The 24,860-nt window shown below is 31.8% G+C and overlaps 1 protein-coding gene across 3 annotated transcripts in view; it reads right to left on the reverse strand.

Annotated features, from left to right (window-relative positions):
* The window catches only part of Atg16 (Autophagy-related 16), a 266,491-nt gene extending 247,888 nt beyond the window's left edge, over positions 1-18,603 (reverse strand). The window contains exons 1-10 of one of the 3 annotated variants that reach the window (XM_088188780.1): positions 18,533-18,603; positions 18,271-18,466; positions 17,965-18,075; positions 17,737-17,899; positions 16,223-16,385; positions 16,063-16,151; positions 15,395-15,451; positions 13,688-13,853; positions 13,512-13,617; positions 8,936-9,078 (exon numbers count right to left, since the gene is read on the reverse strand). In XM_088188780.1, the coding sequence (XP_088044906.1) occupies positions 8,936-9,078; positions 13,512-13,617; positions 13,688-13,853; positions 15,395-15,451; positions 16,063-16,151; positions 16,223-16,385; positions 17,737-17,899; positions 17,965-18,075; positions 18,271-18,370 (1,098 nt within the window). In that variant the 5' untranslated portion in view covers positions 18,371-18,466; positions 18,533-18,603. Of the gene's footprint in view, positions 1-8,935; positions 9,079-13,511; positions 13,618-13,687; positions 13,854-15,394; positions 15,452-16,061; positions 16,152-16,222; positions 16,386-17,736; positions 17,900-17,964; positions 18,076-18,270 lie in introns of all 3 variants that reach the window. The other 2 variants (XM_088188931.1, XM_088188859.1) reach the window with 2 other exon arrangements.
* Positions 18,604-24,860: the final 6,257 nt, after the last annotated feature.

A 24,860-nucleotide genomic window follows, 5' to 3' on the forward strand; every position in this document is an offset into this window, starting at 1 on the left:
GCTAGCGAGTGTGCGAATATCGGATCCTCAACTTTTTGGGATTTAAATATTATTTTTGCTTCGCTCTGATTTTTTAAAATCTATTTTTAAATTTAATGGTTCAAATTAGACATTAATATTTAGGATTTTCAATGATAGTCAAAATGTTTCAATCTATAAAAAACTACTTAAAATTTTCAATTCATTTAAAAATAGGTTTACAACTTAACTAACCTGAGGAAAACATTTTATATTATTTAAAGTTAGATTTGAAACTTATATGATAAAACTAAATATTGTATATCATTTATGATTAGGTTTAACGCTTAAAATTAAACATTATACAGTGAAATCTCAGTACAGCGAAGCTCACGGGATCAATGAGTAAATTTCGTTATACTGAAAATTCGTTATATTGAATGTAAGGAAGATGATATATTTTTATTTTATTTTTAATTACTACATTACTACAGAAATATCCTGATTTTGGCTATTCCGAAAGATAAATGATGGCACAGAACAAAAATTGATTTAAAACCATGACACATCGGAATTAAAAATAACCTACTCTTAGATATTTTGGCTATCGATTATTCCAGGTATGCAATCACATATTTAAATCATTGTAAAATGTCGTCTATTAGATAACATCCAAATAAGCCGTCCGTTGGCTGATATATTGGGAGTCGTTACTCGGAATGGAACGATCTAGGTGAATATATTTTGCTGCAATAATGGTTTTAATTTATTTTGCTATAACCGACTGCATCACAATCATTGTCATGCGATCGTCGTGAAAGATAGTATCCCCAAATATCAATAGATAAAAAAATACGTTTGATTTGATCAAGATTAACCTCAATCTTCATACGTACTAAGTATATATTACATGTTCACGTTTAAAACGTACCTGGTTCAATCAAATCTAACGTATATGTGTATTAAACCAGAAGCAATGTTTATGCATTATAAAAGAAAAAACTCACTTTTCGGCCTCGGAAGCCCGTCGATGCAACTCGAAATTTGAAGATGTCAACACGAAGATCGTTTCATGATTGATTGTATAGCTTAACACTGTATTCTTCTAATCCTCAAACACATATAGTTATAACACACATAGTTGATTTGCAAACCGAATATTTATATTTAGTCAAATCGAACAATGCACATAACGAATTAATAACAATTATTGTCGCGTAGCAAAATTTTGTTTATAAATAATAATTATTTAAAATGGTTGTCACGTTATTATCGGCCATCTTGTTTTATATTTGAATGCTTATTTTTCATTGGTCGACAACAAAAGAATACATTAGCGGAGGCTCGAAAATCATCGTGTCAAATCTATTTTTATTTTTATTAATTATAAATAAATATATTTCCTTTGTTAGGAGGTACTTAGTAAGAATATCGGAATTATGTTTAGGAGGAAGTGCAAATATTTACATTTATATCATATTTTTGTTAACACAGTCAGTTCGAGAGCTATCATTTCATCATTATTTATAATTGAGAAAGAGACCACTGGTCTTACTACATTTGAATCATTTACTTACAAATCCATCTGAAGCCATGACGTGCCATGTCTGTCGTGACAGTGCCACAACACCATGTGTGGCTTCCGTTTTCACGGTACATCTCGGGTGCTGCCGCATGGCAGATCCTTTCGCGAGTGGGTGGACCAGCTGGTGGCTGATGATTCCCGACTAACGCTTTATTATGAAGCGATTTATTGCCATTTCGTGAGTACGTACGTGGTGCATTATGCGATTAATTTCACGTGACCTCACGGTTGCGAACCTGAATCAGGATCCATGCATGGTTTGGCAATTAATACCGACAAAAGTCCTGGGAAAGGATATATCCGCTCCGTATCCTTTTTGGAATTTCAGATCTCGAATCATTCATGAATAATTAATGAGTCGAACGGTTTTGTACTTGCAATATTATTGATGGTATCGTGAATACGGAACGATGGCGTCATAAAGATGGAATAAAATCAACATGGTACATCCGTTAGATGTTTCTCGATTTATTGACTTGGGTCTATTTACAGAAAAGCTGTATTCTGGTTTTAAAGATAATATATAAACGCAAAATATAACTACGCTTTCTATACATTTTTAAATGTACTTAGTATTATCTGATTTACAATGTATCTAAAGTAATGAACTATTGCTTTAAATCCTTATCAATTTTATTCTAATATACATGTAGCTTCTTATTAATAAATACATTTTTAACGAATGAGCAAAAATTATAGTGTCGTTTGCTTACAAGCCGTATTAATAATAAGGTCGACTTTTATTTAAAATATGTAGAATTTTGTGGCACAACAATGTTATCCAGTTTAATCCCAGCGAGATAATGCGTTTAGATAAGAGTCACACTTAATCATAAAAAATTTAAAAAAAATCTGTATATATATGTACTAGCATAAATCACTATACTAACAAAAATAATATGAAAACTTTTCAGTTATTTTTATATTAAACATGATACATTTTCTATATAAAAAAATCATAATTTAGAATAAAAATAATAGTAAAATGTACTAGAGTCAAGATTTTATGTGGGGGTTATGTTAATACTCATCTAGTTAATGCCAAAAAATTACAAGAATATAATTTGACAATTGCGTAATTTGAACAAAGGGTAACCCCCAAGAAGGATAACGACAAAATTAGTTTGCCTTCAGCAAGAATAAAAACCCAGCTACTCGCACAAGACGCGCCGCCACACTTACACATCTCTCACAGAGAATTCAAAGAGAGCGGAGCGTGACCCACCCACTGACTTCACCTACCCCATATATTTCCTAACTCCAACTCCAACAAAAAATAGTCATGCCGGGAGACCATCAGTAGCTCTGGAACGGGATACCAAACGTGGACGTTCACCGTTGGTATCCCGGCTCAAGTTGAGATTTGGCAGTGGACCTTCGTCACTGATGGGAAGTAATTGTGCTAGAGTAAGGTTCGCTAATGAGCCGACAGATAAGGGCTTGCACACAACCTGAAAAAGCGGGCGAAAGCACCAATCCCCGCGACAAAAAAAAAACAAACAAAAAGTAACACAATAAAGTGACACAGAACGGATCACCACGGCAAAGCCTCATAATATCCAGAGGGAAAAATCCAATTTTGTGCAAGCGAATGAAAAAAGACCATTGAGATTCAACCCTTGCATTATTTGACCGTCAAAACGTGTAAACCTATAAAATTTCACTCTTTCAATGTGTGAACATATTTAATCGTTGGTCGAATATACAAGCGCAACATTTGGTTGACGATCTCCGCATGGTTGCGATTCGCCGGAGACCTCCCCAACTGACGGTACAAAAGGTCTGACATCCGAGAGAGACTAGACAGACGACAAACGGCGACGAAAAAATCAGGAAGACAACACTCCTATAAAGAGACGACCCAGAGACATCCCTATGACTCAAGAAGACAATAAAAGACATCAGAAGACCGTCCCAATGGCATCATTCCTTCGCCAGATTCTCCGCCAGCGCTCAGATCACATACAACTTCTAGTAATAGTAAATAAATTGCTACTAGCTTATCGGCGTTTAATTATGGCTGCAAAGTCACACTCATTGGGCTTCAAAACCCAAAAATTTAATAAAAATTAATAGAAGTACAAATAAAAAGAATTTGAGAAGGCAAAAATAAACAATAAGACGACTTTTGAGTTATTGCGAATTCATACTAGCAACAAAAGCGAGAGTTAGAGAAACATTAGGGTTTTTAAACCATCTGCGTCATTAGTCACATTTGAGCAGTCACCATAACGACCACTTGAACAACGAAAAGAGAGATTTCTCACACTGCATTTTTATAACCAAAAAATCAAAAGAACACATATCGAACGATTAATATAAAAGATGTGATAGATAGCGATAGGGGTAGGAACAGGAAGACTCCGTAGAGACATCGAAGCAGAAATAGGTAGACGCTGATCGATCACAAGAGCACGATATCACGATGACATGCGTCATCCCGAAAAATACCAACTCCTTATAGATTATCATAAGATATTTAAGTCCATTTCTGAAGAACAGAGGACAGTGATTTGTAAAGAGCACTACATAAATTGTGCCAAATATCGTTCTTTGGATCATTAATTTTCAATTGTTAAGCTTTTAAGTTGTTGGTTCAGGCAACTAAATTCTTGAATCGCTTTGCGAAGTATCAAAGACATGCATTTAAATTTTAATAGGGACCAATGCTCTGATGCTGAAGACTTGTTACAATGTGTGTATATCTACTGGACTGCTTTCTGTATAACCCCGTCGGAATTCGCCCAACCATCAAATTATTCAAATGTATCTTTCATGCAATCAAATCATAGCGAAATCACTTAAAATTCCAAAGGCAAATAGCAGAAATGCACACACACACCCATCCAACCATCACAATTCCAACTTCACATCCAGCCAACGCGGAGCGTGCACACCGCGACCACAGAGCAAACTATCATAACCATGCATCATTCCCGCCGATATGGATATCATCACATTGTTATGCAACGGCGGATTCGAACCGTCCACCGCCATATGGGGAGATCGGGAGCACCTCCGACCGTTGTTTTGAATTACAAAATGAATTACTGCACACGAGTGAGGTAGCTCGTGATTACACGCGAACGGCTTTACACTCAATATCCGTTGAAGTCGGAAATGATTCGCAATCTATTGGCCTCGATCCTTACTGACTATCTACTCCAATTTATGAGCCAGACGTGATGCGGGAGTTGGCAAAAATGCATGAGATCAACGCGAATCGTGAGGTGTGTTGGTTTTAGGAATGTGCGATAATGCACAAGGTCGGGGTGTGATAATATTGAGAGAACAGATTAAAAACATAAATATTCCATGATCCAAAAAAGTCTACAATTATTTTTCATAAAAAAATATCTCAAAATTCCTAGGCTTGTTTTAGAAATTAACTTTGTCTCAAAATTATTCAAAAGGTAATCAATGAACCCTTAATGATAATATGAATGGAGTATGAACAATTTAAAAACGTTTTTCTATTTATGTACATTTTTATGAGTTATACAAATACAAAATACTATTGATGATATCATATACGAGCGTCTGTGAAAGATTAAAAAATAGTAGATCTTCTTTGGTATGTTCTCAAGATATAAAAATACAAATTTAATGGAATATTAACGTAATACCTTTGTAAGTAAGGGTGATTCAGTATCGAAACTCTATCGCTCATATCATGAATTACCAGTAAGGATACTTTGAAATGTATCATTGTTACATTAAATTACAGAACCTTTCATAATCTATCTAATTGTGCAACTCATACACTTTAATACACATAAATCGTGTACTACTCAAAAGCCAACGGTTCTCATGGCGCCTAATCAATCCGACTACAAAACTTAACGAACGCATCGTAAACTTAATAAAACATCCTTCGCAAAATAAATTACCGTCGCATGGTCAAGATCTAGATACATACCTAACAGTATTTACTACCACCGCAACACAATTACTCAGATTTACGATTACGGACAAACGTATCGAACCGATATCTCTGGAATGCGATTTATCGGCGACTGGTCCGCGGATATCGAATTTATTCAAATCGCATTCCAAAGGGCGGCAGGTGCGCCGGGCTCCTTTTTTACCGGGGCGCCCTATTTATGGTGTGGCACAAAGTAAAATAATATCGCAGTCATTAGAGGAGCAGAGTGGAGCCGATGCGGCCAATCAGTTGCTAGGTCGTAAAGCAAACGCACGCGGCGTTCGTTAGAATGTGCAAGTTCGATGTGAAGGGCCGTCGAAAGGTTGATTTAGCAGGGGCGATATTGACCCGGGATTAGTACACGATATTTCTCCGCGGCAATTTATCCGATGATGGTCAACAAAACATCCGGAAAGTACCAATCAATTAAGTGGACGTCGTAAATTACACGTTGTTTATAATGACGGTGATGCATAGTTTAAAGTTATGGTGAACATTTGTAAAAACAAACTTTGCTACTACCGAAAATACAAATAAAACTGACAGTTGACAACTATCGAATTCCGATCAGCTGATGTGAGGCATTGTGTTAAGAAAGGGATCAGCAAATTACGGCCCGTAAGCTAGGAATAGATTTTACATTTTACAATTTCAAAGTTAAGGAGTTTCGAAATATGATCGTATGTGGTGCTCCTATTGCTTCGAATTCTGCTGTGATGTTACGCAGCTATAATTCAGTGCTCCGTGTAAGGCTTTTTCTCATATTTTGTTCTCATTATATTACCTGTGAATATTCATCGTCATTGTTAACGCCAGAAGAAAAAAATACTAATGGACTTCGAATGTCGTGCTTTTAAATCAGATGATAAAGCATTGTTTATTATGCAATGACATTGTCTGTATAAAAATAATAAAATATACGTCGCCATTACTAGACTTAGCACTCGACACGATATTTACAACTTGCAGAAAAGCAACGATCAAAAAAATAATAGGCTAAAGACAATTTACCAGATAAAATATAGCTATTTATCGATAATGTATTCATAAAGTCGTCTATGCTTGTTGCAGCCAAATAAATGTGACACAAGAAAATGTATTTATTTAAATTTATTAGCTTTACGGTAAGAACAGTTGTTATAAATGTTGAGCACATTGTGAGTAACGTCAATAGGCAATTTAATGAAAACGATTTATTTGCTAAGTCCAGGTTTCCCCAAGGTGCGCAAATTATAACACTTTAGGAAAAAACGAATATTTTGTATACTAAAGGGTTCGGTTAAACTAGTAATAGTAAATAACAATTTTTATAGGTTTATGAAAAGAGTTAGTTACTAAGTAAGTAACTAGCTTGCAGCACACTAAATTGAAAATGGATGTTATAAACTTATATTTTTTGTGATAATGGCACCCCTGTTAGGAGCCACTGACTCTACAGATACTGCTTAGTATTAATAGTATGCATACTTGAGAAAACGTTAACAAAGTAAAATCGGACAAAATGGGTCACATCCGGTGGTGGTAAAAATACAGGCAGAGCGGGTTAAAGTTTAGTTTGTAAAAATGCAATGTGTTTAAAGCCTCTGATTATACGTACTTGTATCATTCCTCAACAGGTACTTTAAGGGACATATCTCAATCTACCATGTGTTATTGAACCAGTTCAGTCAGCGGTAAATTTAACCGTCGTTAATTCTGTGACTTTTTTTATCAGAAATGAAAGCCGAATATCCTGACTTGCTCTACTATTATATATAGCAGTTCAATGGGTAAGTCATGGTAAGATTTTTTGAATTCAAAGCAGTGATTAAAAATTTTCTCAACCAATAAACCCGCACTCAGCTACTAATATTAAATACTGAATCGCTTTAGAAATTGGCTTTTGCTGCAAATATCACAGGGTATGAATACATTTTCTAAGCTCTAACTTCAGTTCTAGAAGTGTTTTTCGAATATTAATACAAGTGTAGAATAGATACAGATTTAAAAAAAATCTATTCGTCTGTACAATTGAGTAACCTTACCTTCAATTGCAAGTAGTGGCATGCTAAAAAGACAAATTCTGAATAAAAAACAATCAGAATTCTTTAAATATGTAATTTAGGTGACGAATATGATCAATTAGGATCATATGCTAAGGAATTAACATTTGTTTTTGGCAGCACATATGTGAAAAGACATTTTCAAAGACGAAGTACATACAATAATAATTTCAGATCAATATTTACAGATGAGTTTGCAATAAATTTTATTAATTAGAACTGACGAACTTTGAACCATAGTTCGATGAAATATTATCTCAAAAATAGTTTTTACATTATTTTCAAAAGTAGAACTTTTTACTAGACACGTATTTTTAGTAATTTTTAATTTATCAAAATAGATACTAAATCGTAAAATATATTTATAAAAAAAAATATTTACGATCTGGCCCTATAGAAACAAGTTTGCTGACTATCGTCTTGAAAGATTTCCTCCTGAGTGTTACTCTTTACTTAATCCCCTCGTGCTGTCTGACTAGTTGCAAACCGATCGCCCGTGTCAATCATTTTTAAGAATAATGTAATAAAGCTTTCTTGACAAATAAATTTATTCATAAAGTCTATTGGCAGAAACCATTCCAATCTACCGATTCTTAGACAAGCATCCCTAGCTATCAATAAATACTGTCGTCGTTGATTATGAGAAATATTAATATTCTTTATTTACGAACTGTCTATATATTGTAGCTAATAAAATACAAAGAATGACTCACGTACAGAAAATACTCATAAATATATATTTCTACAAATATAGATATAATATGGTAATAAATCTTTTGATTATTTAATAATTAGACATCCGTTTTATTGCTTAGAGAACCTGTACATATGGGATCTGACATGTGTACTTAATTAAAATATTTAAATCCCTCCGACCGTTGACAAAACATCATATAACTACAATCACTATTGGAAATAGGAATTGTAGTCACATAGTTTTATTTGTCTATAGTAATAATTAACACATTGCTACTTAAGTTAGGTATTGATTTCGTAAAAACACCATCTGCTTGAGAACATTTAAACAATTTAGTTAAAAGAAATCTAATTAAATGCATTATTTGTTTGTATAATATATAAACAAAGTTGCATATGCATGAAAAATTTATTCCATCTGCTGATTGCAATCAGTCAGAATAAATATGATTATAAAATATTGTGTATTACAAACGAGTAAAACATAACTAAAATAAAAACACATAATAAATGATGCATATAGGTGAACCATGCATGAAGCGTACACACAAGTTATGAGATATAAAAAAATAAAATAAATACATTCATTAGTTATTTATATGTATATTTATTGAACTTGAGAAGACTTAATAAAAATAACACAGCACAGTTATTAAATGGATATGAGTGGGTAACAATTAAGACACACATGGTTTGCGAGTGAAATTAATAAACCCAAATGCTACAAACCCGTAATCGCTGATCCGATATGCTCCAGATCCGGCTTGCAAAATCGTTGGAAGCACCAAGCACCAACGTTCCCGTTGAGTCAAAGTCGATTGACATCACACCTTGATTTGAGCCTATGAAGGTACCCCTATTATCAAAAGCACCTGAAACAATATAAAATAAATATGTATTAGATATTTTCAAAGGAAAATTCATATTTTTATTATTTGGATAAGTGTATCTCATTTACACTGAATGATGTAATGAGTAATAAAATAAAATTATAATTAAAACCCTAGTAAAGGTATTGATATCATCACAAAAGCAATTTGAGTATTCTTTAATGAGGTTTTGTAAGTAAATAACAGAAAATCTTAATATATGTATACAAAAATGATGACAGATTTTTGATAGCGTAAATTTATGATAATTGTGAAGGCTATTGGTGAAAGACAAGTAGATAGCTGCCAGAATCTAAAACACACCAACGCCTAATAGCTTTATTTTAGTAAACATCTTTTCAATAGGTTTCCAACGGGGAAAGGGTCATACTGATACAATTTTATTGTAACTTATTGGACAGTCATGACTAAAATAATAAAAGAGTGTAGGACTAGATTGATTAGAAATTGGTAAAATAAATACAATCTCGGTTGTAATGATGACTTGGCAACCATTTAAATAAAATTGCATGAAAATGAACTATTTGATTATTATCCTTACTATACAAATACAACTAGAGAGCCTAAAGACTTTAAATAAGTATTTCATAAATTGCACTCTAACAACGAAATAAAAATTAATTTCAGATCAAGACAGATCTACAGTTTTATGTTAAGAGTTGTAGAGGCTTTCATAATTGAAAAAAAAAGTAATATGAAAGCTGCTGCTGTTTGCAACAACATTTATTTATAGAGAGCATAAAAGAGTAAAGTATTTCGCAACATTTTAAACCTGCGGACCACTGAAAATATAAGAAACAATTCGCAGACCACTAATGCAGTAATAAATAATATTAATTATAAAGCACAATCTGAGTTTTCCTCCGTTGTTCATCATCGTTGAAAATTTTATCGCTTTAGACCAGAAGTTGCCAAACTTATTCTGTGAAGAGCCAGATCGTAAATATTTCAGGTTTGGCGGGCCAGAAAACCAATTTAACGTAAACTTAAAAAAAATGTAATTTAATTAAACCATTTAAGTTTTATACATGAACACTGAATTTCCTTGTAGTTTTAGGTTAAATTCGTTAAGAAATTAAATAATATCTGCAGCAGATTAATTTGTAAAGTCATTTAGTATTCGATAATAATTTGGGGTGAAGTGGGTTTTTCGTTGAGAAAAATTTCAATCGGTCCTCTGAGTTCAAAAAATCTTAATAAAAACTTTACCATGACCACGTTATCACAGTACTGTATTTTAGAGCAAGTTAAAATATTTATTTTTCATTTTTGATAAAAACAAGTCATAACTCTCGAAGATTAGGATCATGAGAGCATAAAAGGTCGCCGCTGATATAACTGGTTCAATAACAAATGATAGATTGAGATGTTTTCCACAAAGTATCTGTTAGTAAATATTACGATGAATAATCAAATAAAGCCCCTGATTATTAAATACCTTGCATTTTTATAAGCCTTTTTTTTCCAACTGAGGCTCCGTGAATATTTTTACCACCATCGGATGTGTAACATTTTAGTCGATTTCACTACAAAATGAATTTTGTTAAAAATATTTTCGTTTGTAGTTATTCCACGCAGACTATTCATAAAAGCTAGTTTTTTAGTCACTTCAAACATAACATTGACTCATCGAATAAACTATGCGGTGAAAACCAGTAACTTATTATTTTCAGAAGTCTTTAAAAAGTGGTACATACCATTTTTATTTTTACCTAACCTTTCAATGATACAAAATATTTGCTATTTCGTAAAGCGTATTTGTTATTTTATTTATTTATTTATTTATTTATTTATTAAAATTATAACCATCGTGACCTGACAGGCAAACCTAATGCGTCACGATAGTCAAAAGTACTAATACATCATAATATATACAAATATAAACAAGACAAAACAACAGACACAAATCACCTCAACAGGTGTGCATTGTCCCATACGAATTGAACCAAAACTCCATAAGTGCAAGAGAATATGTCAATATTACTATGAACAGAATTGAGCAGATAAATGGCCTTGGCCAGAGAAGAGTTGGCAAGTGCTCCAGTTCTACACCTAACAGGCAAGAAAAGTGGACGCGACCGAGAACTATATCCACCTTCAGGAGCCCACATTTGAAGCTGCTCGAGCACTGAAGGATTGTCTACGATGCCCTTGAGCAATTTCCAGAAGTGTTTAATTACATAAACACTTCTGCGAGTCGACAAAGAAACGTAGATTTGACATAGAGCACTTTGGGAAAACCTAGATTCAGTAAGGGCGCCGAGAGTTGAACATTTTTAGGAATCCTTGGGTTAGACCTGAAAAAGTATTTAATTGTCTATTGATGTTACTCACAATGTGCTCTAACCCTATAATAACTGATTTTTTCGAAAGACATGAATTGAAATAAATCTATTTTACCAGAACATTTCTTCAGCTGCAACAACCAAACATGATTTAAATAATAAACCATTGGTAAATGGCTTTCCTTTAATAATTAATAAATGAGCTATACGTAGACTGACTTTAGTTAAAGCTTCATTTTCCTTTTTAATTTTTGCGAAAAAAATTGTTGTTAACTTTCCAACTTTCTTGATCGTTTATTTTCTGCGAGTTGCTAATATTGCATCGAGTGCTTAGTCTTGTAATGAATACACTGTATTAATTTAGACAGAAAAAGCATAACATAATAAACATTATTTCCCACTCCACTTTGCTTTAAAATCATGATATTCACTAATTGCACTAGTTATTTTTTCTGGCTTTGACAGTGATATGATAAATATTCACTGGTTATAAAATGAGAACGAAATATCGCAAAAAGCGTTACACGGGGAACTAAAGACGATGTCGAATTAGAACGGTGTAACGTCACAGCGGAATGCGAAACAATGGGAGCACCACATAAGGTCATATTTCGCATCTTCTTAAATCGACAGTTGGCCAATACGTTATAACGCATACTATGAAATTTTAAATACTGAAAATGTATAATCCAATCTTAGCTCATGAATCGTATTGAAATAGACAGCAGGACGGATTTGGCTTGCGGGCCGTAGTTTGCCGATACCTGCTTTCGACATTAGTATGGCAGCTAAATAAGATGTTTGGAGCAGCGACTTTTTACTAAATATCGTTTTCTTCATTTGACTTTTCTGAATTTTCAACTCATGTAATTTTTATAAAAATTCCAGTGGTTTATTTGCGAGATAACTGTGCCTTTAACTTAACTTTTGGAATGTTTCAAGCGTTTTGAGTTTTGTAATATACCACACACAGGGGTAGTGGAGATAGTTGACTTCTAAGGTATTTTTTGTTATATTACCTTGCAAGTTTTTTTTTCTTTTCTTGGTTTTGGACACACAATCTTAAGTATCGACAAATTTCATTTTCCTTGTTTTTTCTAAGCATCATGTACTCATTTTTACATTATTTTTTAGTGTCTTTACTAATCTGCTCCTGACTATTATTGTTGTTAGATAATGTTGAAAGGTTTTGCTGTTTGTTTTTCTACATTTTTATTTTAGAGTTTAAAAATCTTCGATACAAGAAATAGTTTTTAGAAATCTAACAAGACAGTATTAAAAAACAATGTGCTCTACCACTTGTAGATGCACGGGTTTTAAAGATTTTCTTGGAATTTTAAAATGGATGCCAAATATTTGCAGGCAAAAAAAAATTTACAGACCACCAGTAGTCCACGGACTACTGGTTGTGAAACACTAGTATAGTACACAAATATAATATGGAACAATTCCTAAAAATGTTTCCAAACACCTGGACTAAGAATATCAGAGCTATTATAGAATAGCAAGGACTATGTAGCGGCCAGTATTTGAAACCAGCGAAAATAAATTAACAGAATTTCAATGGGGCGGTGAGCCAGCGAGATAAGGGATGACTCATCAATGAAAAATTAGCTGAATTGTCTAGTTACCTAGTATGTTAATGCTATATATTAAAAGAATAAAAACGACGGAGATGGAATTAAGTAATGATTGGAATCCAGACATGTTGATATCTAGAGCAACATATATTTTAATTTCATTAAAGTTCATTATATTGCATTAATGGTTACCTTAGATAATATTTTACAGATAAGATATATTATCACAGTTGGTAATGGCCACATTCAAGTGTGAAATCCTAGCAAGTTAGAAAAACATTATATGCTATTCTTTATAAATGCATTCTCGGATGAAAACAAAATCTATATACTCTCCTAGTATCAGTAAGGTGGAGAAAATAGCAGAGAAATAAAGAGATAGTATCAATCAATGATAAATTACATAATCTAATTAATTGTGTCCAGTTTCTCAACTCTAATCAAGTATACAATACCCATAGCTTAAAACAATTTTAATACTTTCTTGATTTGACACAATGAACTTAGGAGAAAGCAAATAAATATTCAAGTCAAAGCACATTTGTTGTACCTTTTGATATATCCCATAATTTTACTCTTCTATCAGCTCCACCAGTAGCAACCAGACGATCTGTCGCACTCCATTTTACAGCATTAACTTCTCCGTCATGAGCATCCTAAAAACATGCAATCAAAATTATTTTATGAACATGTTTTTTAAGGGAGTATTTATTTGAAAATACTTACAAATTTCAATGACACTTTAGTAGGCACTTCGCTAACAAAAAATGGCATAGCGGGTAAAGAGGAACCGACCTCTAGCGACGTGAAAACTCTATCGTCACCACATACGCCTCCCGGGCCTTCTCTCGCTGCATCGGCCAATTCACGTCTCATTTTTTCACCTCTTAATCTACAGACAATCAATATTATATTACACATAGTACATAAGGAAAATCTCAACGTCCAAATGATGATACATAATCATCAATCATGCCGTAAAATTATAATATCCAAATTTTAATGAGAAGAAAACATGTCATTATCAGATAAAGTTTTTATTTATTTTTTTTAACTTAATATAATTTAATAACATTCATTTCAACGATGCAATAAATAAGCACATTGTGCACTATGATTAAACTTATTATTGACAAGAAAAATATTTAATTAGTTACACAACACACATTTTGTATAACATTAGATCATCATTTTTTTAAACTTAATTAACTTGAAATACAATTCCGTACAAAAAATATGTATATTTTTTATTATAACAGAGTATTTTATTACTTATATTAAGAAGGGCCAAAAGTTATCTTCCAATTTTCATTTAAAATTTAAATATGCATAACTTTTGATAACACAACTATGAACAATATACATACATATGTATATCAGGCGCGGGCGGTGAGATACTTTCCCTCTCGATCGCTCGCGTATTAAGTGACGAGATAAGAGCATGCCCTTATTTCTCATTCACTCTCTCATCGTATCTCATCGCCCGCCCTTGATGTATATGTATATATATTTTTGATAGTATCAATAGATACGTAACAATAACATGCTATAACAGTTTATAAGTAGATTACATAGAAATTTTTAATTTGTTGATTAAGGTTAATATAATTTCTTTTTACAACGTGAGAGTTCAAATCCTAATACAATATACTAATATCTTCACTTGAATGTCTTGATTAATCAGCACCAGGATTTTCTTATTAAAGTCTTGTTTATAAATATGATCCTAGGCTGCAAGAAAATATGTATCATGAAATTTATATAAGATAAAGGGAAACTTTATTTATTTAAATAGTAAGACCCGTTAGAATAAGCGAAATTGGGGACGTTGTGAATGCAGCCATTTTCTAAATTACACACATAAAAAATTATTAGCAAAACAAATAGGAACGTATCTTTCGGCCCATTATGAATTACTTGTTTAAGTATTTAAAACAGTACCATTATAACATAATAACATAGTATAATACAACTACACTAAAACTAAAATGTTAATATTTTAATTAGCGTGCAAACAAACTACATATCACCCATGCAAAGAATATCATTAAAATAGCAGACATTAAAATGGTCATTGGAATGTATCATAATAATAACAAGCACACGATAACGTTACATATACAAGCATTTATGGAACCAATAAAATGTATTTCCTATTGTGTTTAATAACTATTTACTTATTACGTTAAATAGAAATATTAGCAAATCTCAACCATTTTAAAATAATATATTATGGTGAATATATAAGTGAAAATTGCATTTATAAAAATAACATATAGCATATGAGAGTCCACATTATGCGAAAATTAATCCATGAATGAATAGGTACAATTAACATACACTGAAACCACATTACAGTTATTGGCTAATCTGACGTATAGTATATAATAATTTTGAACGACCATCAGAATATGCAGTCTCTAAATAACTTACCCAAAGCTGACCCTATGAAATGTGTGTTTGATAAATGTCGACCTTTTGCCTGCCCCGCTGAAATTAAATATACACAAACCAAAAAAAGAATACCATACACATAGTTTCTACGAATGCTTTCTATAACAACAAGTCTTCATTGAGATGTTTACTGATTTTACAAACTCCAGTCATATTGAATTAAAATCTATGTATAAGCTACAGCAAAAGAATAACATTATCAACGTACAAAGTATAGAGTGATTTTACTCAATACAATTTTGTAAGAAAAATGCTTAAAATGCTTGATACATATTTACATATATAATATGTATTTTGTAAAATCACTTTAAAAAAGCTATCGATTCATAATTAATTAATAAGGATTAGTATATAATATAAAAAACACAATGACTGAATTTTGTACAATGTCGGCACGTATTAAAAAGATAATTACACAAGATATAAGCATTGAATTATTTTTAAGTGTGTAAATTAAATAAAGATGTAGTGTGGTGTATAAATACTGCTCAAATTTCACAAAATTAAAGAGCATGCAACCAAAAATGTATCTATTTGTGGCTAAAATAAAAATAAATACTCTAGTTATTAAATCAAATGTATTAGTGCTACGGTGTAAATGTGTTGTTTTATTGAAAAGTTAGGAAAAATACGTTTATTATACATACTCTAAGAACTTTTCGTTTGCTTTATTCATTTTATCAGCATCTTCAGATTTGTATGTAATAAGGCGTTCTATTAGTTGTCTATTCTCATCCTGTAAGTTAAACTTAATTAATTTATCATATCTTAAAATATTAATGTAACTCAAAATGTACTTTTAAATACCTGTGCCTTTCTTAATTTTTCTTCTAAAGCTGCACATGTAATTTGCAACGCTTGATATTCATCTCTAACGTGTTGCTCTAAAGTTTTTAATTCTTTTAAACTATTGTGCAATCTACCCGTGTCATGTTCTAATGTGTTAATTTTCTCCTTTGCTGCCATTAGACTGAAAGTCAAATACAAATATATTTCTCACTTATATATGCATACATAAAAAATATAAATTAAATTTATAAGAACTACTGGAATAATTTAAAACCAACTTTATAAGCTTGACTTAAAATACTAGACCGTAAAAATTGTATTGCTAATTTGTACAATGGCATTTTTTACATTGCAAAAAGCTGAATGAATTCTGGTGTTAAAAAAAGAGGAATATATTCGCCCTTTCAATGTTTTGTACAAGTGAGCATATGAGGATGCTTTAGATACCAAACAGTTAAATAGTTTTTCTTAGTAATTTTATATGATTTGAAGTACATATAGCGATATAATTCTTTTAGCATTTTCATCTTGTTTATTATCGATTTTGATGAGTCAATGAAGTCAGTTGAGTTAGTTGAAAGTTGATTTTGATGTACTACATCTACTAAGTATTACTATGTGCAGGCCAGAAATATCGGCTAGCCCTCGGGGTCGATCAGATCTTAAGTTTGCATTATGGTCAATGTTAATGAATCAAGCTATGATCAGTATAGGTTAGGCATCTATTGATTGTAGTTTATAGTCAATAATATTTATGTCACTGATTCATATGTTTTGACTTCAGTCTATTGTCTTACTATTTATTTAGCAGTATTCAATCGTGTTTATTTCGTTGAACGCATAAGGCTAAATTTTACAACGGAAAATTTACGACAAATTAATCAATAAGACATTAAGACATCTTTATGTGTTTTACACAATAACATTAACTTTGTGTTTAATGGTGTTCGGTATATTATTGATTTTTTAATGATTTGTGGAATTTTTGGACTGAGAATTTTTGATCAAAAGCTAAAGTAATACAGCAAAATTCTGTTTTATAATGCAAAGCAAATCAGAACGCATTTGTTTTATATTACAAAAGAGAGCAAAAATACCCATTTGTATTATATCAAAAAACACTATCACAGGAAACTCCCAACAACTAACAGAAAATCCAATCTATTTGCTTTACTCATTGTGATTAATTAAAAGCCATTTTATCGATTCAATAGCTCTTTTAAAAAATAAGATGTTTTAATGCTAATAGGTGGTATGTTTGCAAAAAGAGAAAATAAGAAATTGATTTATGTTGATTAAATTATAAATCATTGTATTTTTTAATACACACACAAACTTTTTAGTTTAATACTTTTTTAACAAAATAACATTGATAAAATTATTAAACTGTGAAAGGGTTATATTAATTTTTTTCATTTTAATCCACATCAATCAAATGCAAATGGTATCTAGCCGCTCACACACCAATATTTTATATCTTATCACACCTATAAATCTATACAATACGTTTATAATATTTATTTAACACGAACTTATCGTCTTTGACAGCAAGCGCTTTTTCCGCTTCCTGTAATTTGGCATTGAGATTAATGATCTGTTGAGCGTTTTCGCCAATGCGTCTATGTAAACTCGTCAATTCCTCTTGTTGCGCTAGCTTTTGTTGAATGAGATCAGCCGTAACCTTCGTCATGGTACCTGTAAAGTATAAATTATACATAGATCACACAATTTGACGTTGATAATATGATTTTAATGCATACCGCCCGGTGACGAGCTTGTTTCAAAACATGATATACGCAGTTTTTCATTTTGGATTTGCAGCCGAACGTTTTCTTCCTTGAGCGAGTTGGCATTTTCAAACAATTTGCTATCTGTGGTGTAAAATGTCATTAATTAAAAAAAAATTCTAGCTAAAATGATTATATTTCAGTTATTAGATAAACATATCTGTGATAAAATCACTTCATTGACACTTTTGGGCGATTTAACGCGTCAGAACGTCAATCAAAAGTCAATGTCACAGTATTGTTTTGACCAAAACAAATTTTGAGGTTATATTTTCTTACGTTGGTGTATCAAGTCTCGGAAGCAGCGTATTTCTTGGTTGTTTCTCTCGCTTAGTTGGTTTAGAATCGACGTTCTCCATCCGAAATCACCGGATGCCATCGTCGGATTTCATCAATGTTCGATTGGTGCAATAATATTAGTTTTCCGCTTTCAGTGCAAAGGTCCACGCCGAGGCGTCATTACTTTTGGCTGTGTCTGAGAGAGTCGCAGTTACTTTTAAATTATGATTCTAATGCGTCAACTGATAAAAACAAGACAAACAAGTGTAATCTGCAAATATTTGAAGACATATGTTCCAGTGACAGCAGAGGATCAACTGTCATTAGTGGCATGAGTTATTTCTTAATTTAGGCGGAACGTAACACTGCGAAATGTGACCAGGTATTGTTTCGCAAACGTCAAAAGTATTTACTATGATAATAACAAATAATTTAAAATAATATTATATTAATATGAACATAATTTATATATTGATTTATAAATTATTTAAAATCAATTTTATACTCAAATTTGCAGTATGTGGGGTAATACTGAACATTAGAGTTTAATATTTTTTTAAAATAATTAAAATAATAAACTGCCTATTTTAAATAAAAAAAAACACTTTGTCTTAAATATATATAATGTGTAAAGATTTTCTAGAATAAAATAGGGTGCAGTGGCGTAACAAAAATATGTGGCGAACTATCGAAATTGCGAAAATTTGCAATAACATTGTTATTCATAAAAAATTTAAAATAAATAAATTAAAATCTAAGTCACTTAAAGAACAAAACTTGTGCTTCCATATTGACACCTGTGCCGCTAATGGGTTAACAACAACAAAAATATTAAAAACCGTAAGTAATATTAATTTTTGTACTAAATAGAGAAATATCCAGTTTTTTATGATCGTATGTTGGTCTATAATACGTGTAAAAGACTAAAATAATTAACAATAATCTGAGTAAATATAAAATTTATCAGTTTTTTTATACATATTTATGGACACAAAACACGTGTTTAAAGATACCTTAAATATCATTACTTGTAAGCATAATGATAATTAGCTTTTTATGGTGTTCTTTTGGTGCCTTATTGGTCTAAAATACGTGGAAAAGGCTTCAAAAATCAACAATAACCTCACAAAGTAAAAAATTGACTGTTTGTTTTACATATATTTAGGGACACAAAATACGTGTTTTTTGTTATTGAAGTTAAATATTTGTTATTGAAGTTAAATATTTGTTATTGAAGTTAAATATCATCTCTTGTTGTACTAAGCATATTAATATTTAGCTTTTTATGGTTTTTCATGGGTCTAAAAAACTATTACATGCACTAATATTTACCCTTTTATATTTTTTTAGCAATAAAAAAAATTATGAAATGAAGGAATAAATGTAAAATATTAAAATTACGATTTTATATGTGAATTAAATTTTAAATATGGCTTCAAAATTACATATTGTTTTGGCACCTAGCTTGGCGCCAGGGAAATATGATTTCTTTAAATCCCACTAGCTACCTCTTTGAAAGGGTGTGAAAAGAAAATGTGGTTAATTATATATGCGAATTACATTTTAATTATGCCTCAAAAATTTGACCTCTCATTTTGGTACCACCCTCCCCTAGTCTGCCGCTGGGGACATATGCCATCCAAAACCCCTTTAGCTACGCCTTTGATAGGGTGTGAAATGAAAACTGTGGATAAAAGTCCTTATTTTTTCAAGTAACAATTGCCTACCTTGCATTTTATGGAACTTTATGAGCATTCATAAAATGCTAATATATAGTCTGATATCACTACTTGGGTAGGCGGATTGGTTATTCACTACGGTCTGAATCCAAAAACGTGTGTATTTGTATTCAAGTGCTTATTGAAAAATATAAGTTCGACTAATTTTGACCGGGAACCGCCTGCCGGCAAAAATGTCAGATTTCGCTGCCTGTACATCCCATCGTAATACACAGGGCCTGCACGGTTATTGTAATTGAATTTCAATAAGTTTCTCAACTTTAATTGTCTTTCGTGCGCTATCCATTTAAAATAAAAGATGTGACTTTGCGATAAATTAAAATTACGTTATAATTAAAAATAAAGTTACATTGACTAATTTTTATAAAAGGAAAATTAACAATGGTAAAACTTTATTTTTTAATCAGGATTAACATAGTTACAATTTATCGCAGGAATTGCGCGTTATCAAGCAAATAATAAATAACTTTACTTAACCGCTGTAAGATGGCAGTAGTTACTAAATATTTTTAAGCTAATATGAATACAATAAACTTTGATTAATTCTAAATTTTTTAATATGTGAAAAAAAAACGAATTTGATATGAAAAGTATGTAGCATGCATACAGTAGTATAGATACACGTCTGTACGTTGAAAAGCAGCTGCTTTCTCGATCTTAAAATACGTCATAGTAATATGCGTCTTAAGTTGAAGAGGAAGTAGTAGAAAAGTTAAGTTCTTACTTGCGGGAGTTCCAGATGGAAATTAGTGGTGGTGCTTTTGCTTTACCCTAACCTCGATCCTCAGGCCAACGTGACGATTTAGAGCGGAAACATACTATGTTTTTGTCTGTTATTATGATGAACTTTTACGTAACGGTCATAATTTACACAGCTAGAAATTTGGCAGCGTTATTGTAGAGCACTTATATTTTCACTAATTTTATGTAACTTAATGTTTATTTTTTTTTGTATCGTAGCAATATGAAGTTTAAACGGTTGAAAAAATTATATTTAAATCTTTAATACCATTTATAATGAATGTTTTTTTTATTTAATTTTATTCAAAACGACATATGAAATATGTAAAAAAACATGAATACATATCTTTTGAACCACCATGTACATACATAATAATGCATATAAGCAAATATTTATATTTTTATAATCAACTTACAATTTTAAAACAACAGCTAATTAATTCTAATTAGGGTCGCCGGACAAAAATAGAGACATCCAATAAGCGTTAATAAGGCAATCTCGATCGCTGAGATATACAGACTATTTCCACTAGTGAAAATGGACCGAAGGTATTCGCCAATGTTACTTTTATTGCCGTGATTGTCCACAGGCTGGTGTAGTGGAACGGTCGCTGTGAAACAATGGCAATTAAGAGATTGCCTGTCCGTTACATCTCGGGACCATTCTTTCAAATAAAGGCCAATAGAAATTGCTGAATAAAAACCAAGAAGACAAAGGGTCCAATGTGAGTAAAAAAACTAATATAAAGGAAACCGTGACGTAGTTTACTTTGGGCGAAATTAAGAGCACATGTCTGAGATTAAAAAAAAGAAAGATAAAATGCGATACGACTCATTCTAGATTAAGCATTACATTATTTTGTTTTAATCTGCAGAAAGCGGATTATATAGTACATGTGTAGTGTCACATATTCAATAATTTTAGAATAATTGTATTATCCTAATTTATTGTATTGATGTATTGCTTGCGCGTCTTACACAATAGCCAGGGGCAGATAAGCTACGGAAGATATTCGTTCAAATCATAGTATTATTTTAGTATTTATATATTCTTCTCAATTAATGCTGTAACTTGACAAGGACAATGTGCCCAATTGGGTAAATCAATCAGATATAAAGAATATCTACAAGTGAGTATTAACTACCAGACTGAAAATAAATCAATGACATCTATATAAATATTTTTAACTAGTATGTATATTACAATTTACAAGCAACGAAAGTCATTTTTCAGCAAAGGCCGGTTTTTATTAAAAGTCTACTGCTGGGACTTGAACCCTTGGCTTCAAAGTTACTAGTCTAGGCCTTACAAACTACGCTAATAAAATTAAAATAGTGCTATTCTCATTTTGTCCCTCGAACTGTGCCCACTTACATAATATAGTAATAAGCTTGCGCATGAAGTGATATATCTGCAATACAGCGCAGTATTTTTTACGTGACACTTTAAAGTGAGGTCATTAAATTTAATTTACAAGAAAGACCGCGACTCGCACTAGTTTTATACGTTAAGCCGAAAAGCTTATTAAACCTTTCATATAAATTTGAAACGAAATCCTGTTTTATGGCATTCGTTTAAGGAAAACATATATACGCTAAAGTTTCCACCTACTAGTTTTTTTATATAAAAAATTAAAATGTTCAACTATCTCGGAAACACATACGCTCACTTTTGTATTTAGCACCAGAGTTTAGATAAAAGCCATTAATTTTGCTTGCACTTGTGGACTGTTAACCCTTGTACGGAACACAGATAATGCATTAAGCCTCTCTCGGTTGTCTCTTGGTCGGACGCTTCTGGTTAAATGCAATGACCATCTATTTGTAGACTTGGGTGGAGGGTTTATATCCCTCATTTTTTTCTTTCTTACTCGATCGAGGAATTTTCGCGGGGCGAATGATGGATCGCCGGCGAGAGCAGCAGAAAAGAATTGTTAATAAAAGTATCACAACATCCCTTAATTTGATAAATGATACCGTGAAGCAGCCCACGAGAGGTTTATTGTCGTATCTACGTCGGTATTAATACGGATCCGTACCTTGCGGCTGAAGAGAATTTTCTCACCTGTCGTGAATGCCGCATTTCAAGTTAATCCAACTAAAAAGTGAACAAAAAATATATGGATACGGCGATGAAAGTATGAAAGCTTAACCCTGATGCTCCACAAGTTTTCGTTATTTATTTATAGCAGAGTGTCGCAGTTTCTCGGCTCTTATGATAATATATTAATTTTAAATGTCACTTCTGATATGCACCTCAGGCAGATTAGTGAAAAGCTTACAATTTCCTCCACAACCGCAATCTAATGGTCAAAATGCAGCACCGGCATTTGTCATGCTCAAGGATCAACAATGAACTAAGCCCCTGGACTATCAGACCCTTTCTTCCAAATAAGAACGTAGGGTGTCAAATGCCATTGGAGCTTGTAATAAAGCTTTAGGTTCTAAAGTACGTATTTTAGGGAAGGAAATACAGGAATATGTATGTATGTATATCTACATACATATACATATAATTTAAAATTGCGAAAAACATATAATACATCTGCAAAACTTAAATTTACTTTTATAAATATAACACTATATTTTTTTCCAATAATTTAAGATTCATCAATTATAAAACGTACGTTTTTTTATTCAATTGCGACTTAAAATTGATGGGTTCTTTAAAAAACGCTAAATTACTAATGTCCTTTGGGGCACAAATGACATCAAAGAGTCCACGAGTCACAACCTGTTTTATAAAAATTAGGTATTACATCTGAAAAAACTAATTTTTACCGTCAACAATTTATAATAATTTATATTATTATATTATTATTGATAGAATACATTGATTTGTTTTGATATGAAACTTCATATTTTTAAAGTAAAATTGCATAATCAAATATCTCAAAGAAAAATTAAAAAATGTATTTGCTTTATATATTGATTTAAAAATAATTTAAGAAAATTAACTAAAAGTATGGATACAGTAAAAAGTATAAAAATAATCATACATATAATAAATTTAATATAATGTTTAAAAATAATTAAAAACATTGTCCTAAATTAATAAAAAAAACCAACTGTAAAATATATATAAACATATTTTTAAATATACATCTAGAATCAAGTCGGCTACAGACATTATATTCACCACTCAATAGAAGTAAGAACTCGTAAAGAAATAATTGTGATATTATTTAAAAATATTGCACTCCATCCCGAGACGTATTTCACTTATAAGTACAAAAAAAATACTCTTTATTTGGAAAGGACGCGCGCTAAGCAATACATTTTACCCTGTGCACATTACTATTTTTCTTCAATTCCTTGGTAAGCAATTGTCTGAGTGGCCATCGCTTTTATTTAAGCCTAAGCACATTTAAGGGTATGTTCCAGAAGTGATGAAATAATTATGATTCGGCAGAGTTGTTTTGAACCAGCATTATAAAATATATTTCACTTGGTCACATAGAGAAAGAGATACGCCACCGAGATGCCATGGAGATTTTTTAATGTAAAATATACTTTTTGCATAATTAAATGACTTTTTAATTTTGAAAAGTGAATTAGAATAATGCATGGGCGACATTTTAGCGCAGGCAAACTTTACCAACCCTCTTTTTAAATATCAACTTAAATGTTTAACCCCCAGGGTTGCCAACTGTTACTATCCACCTGGGGTTGCTCGCTTTTTAACTACGCCCTTTTCGTCGAAGCAAACGACACATTGAAGTACTTCTTCAAACTTTCTTTTAAATAAATAAATATTAATTAAACATCTATTTTTGTTAATTAAAGTGCCATTCAAACTTGAAGAAAAACCTCAAGTCGCTCGAGGGTTGTGCCCGGCTTTTCGCGGCTGTCACAATGTCTCATGATAAATGACCGGTACAGATTTGAGTCGAGAGTTTTTCATGTTCGCAAATGAAAATAAACTTTCATCTCGGCGAGAAAACGTTGAACGATGCTCGAACGACGCACATCCGTCATCGTCCTCTCTCGAGAAATCTCTAGGGACGTCCTGTTCGCATTAAACGCTACATATATTAACGTTGCTAGGATTGAGCGTTAAAATTATTATTGTAAATATAAAAGACCAAGCGTGTGTGTATTCAAATATTA

The sequence above is a fragment of the Plectrocnemia conspersa genome, unplaced genomic scaffold (assembly GCF_051122295.1).
Source record: "Plectrocnemia conspersa isolate PC_06_02 unplaced genomic scaffold, ASM5112229v1 ptg000001l, whole genome shotgun sequence".
In the NCBI taxonomy this organism is placed as follows: domain Eukaryota; kingdom Metazoa; phylum Arthropoda; class Insecta; order Trichoptera; family Polycentropodidae; genus Plectrocnemia; species Plectrocnemia conspersa.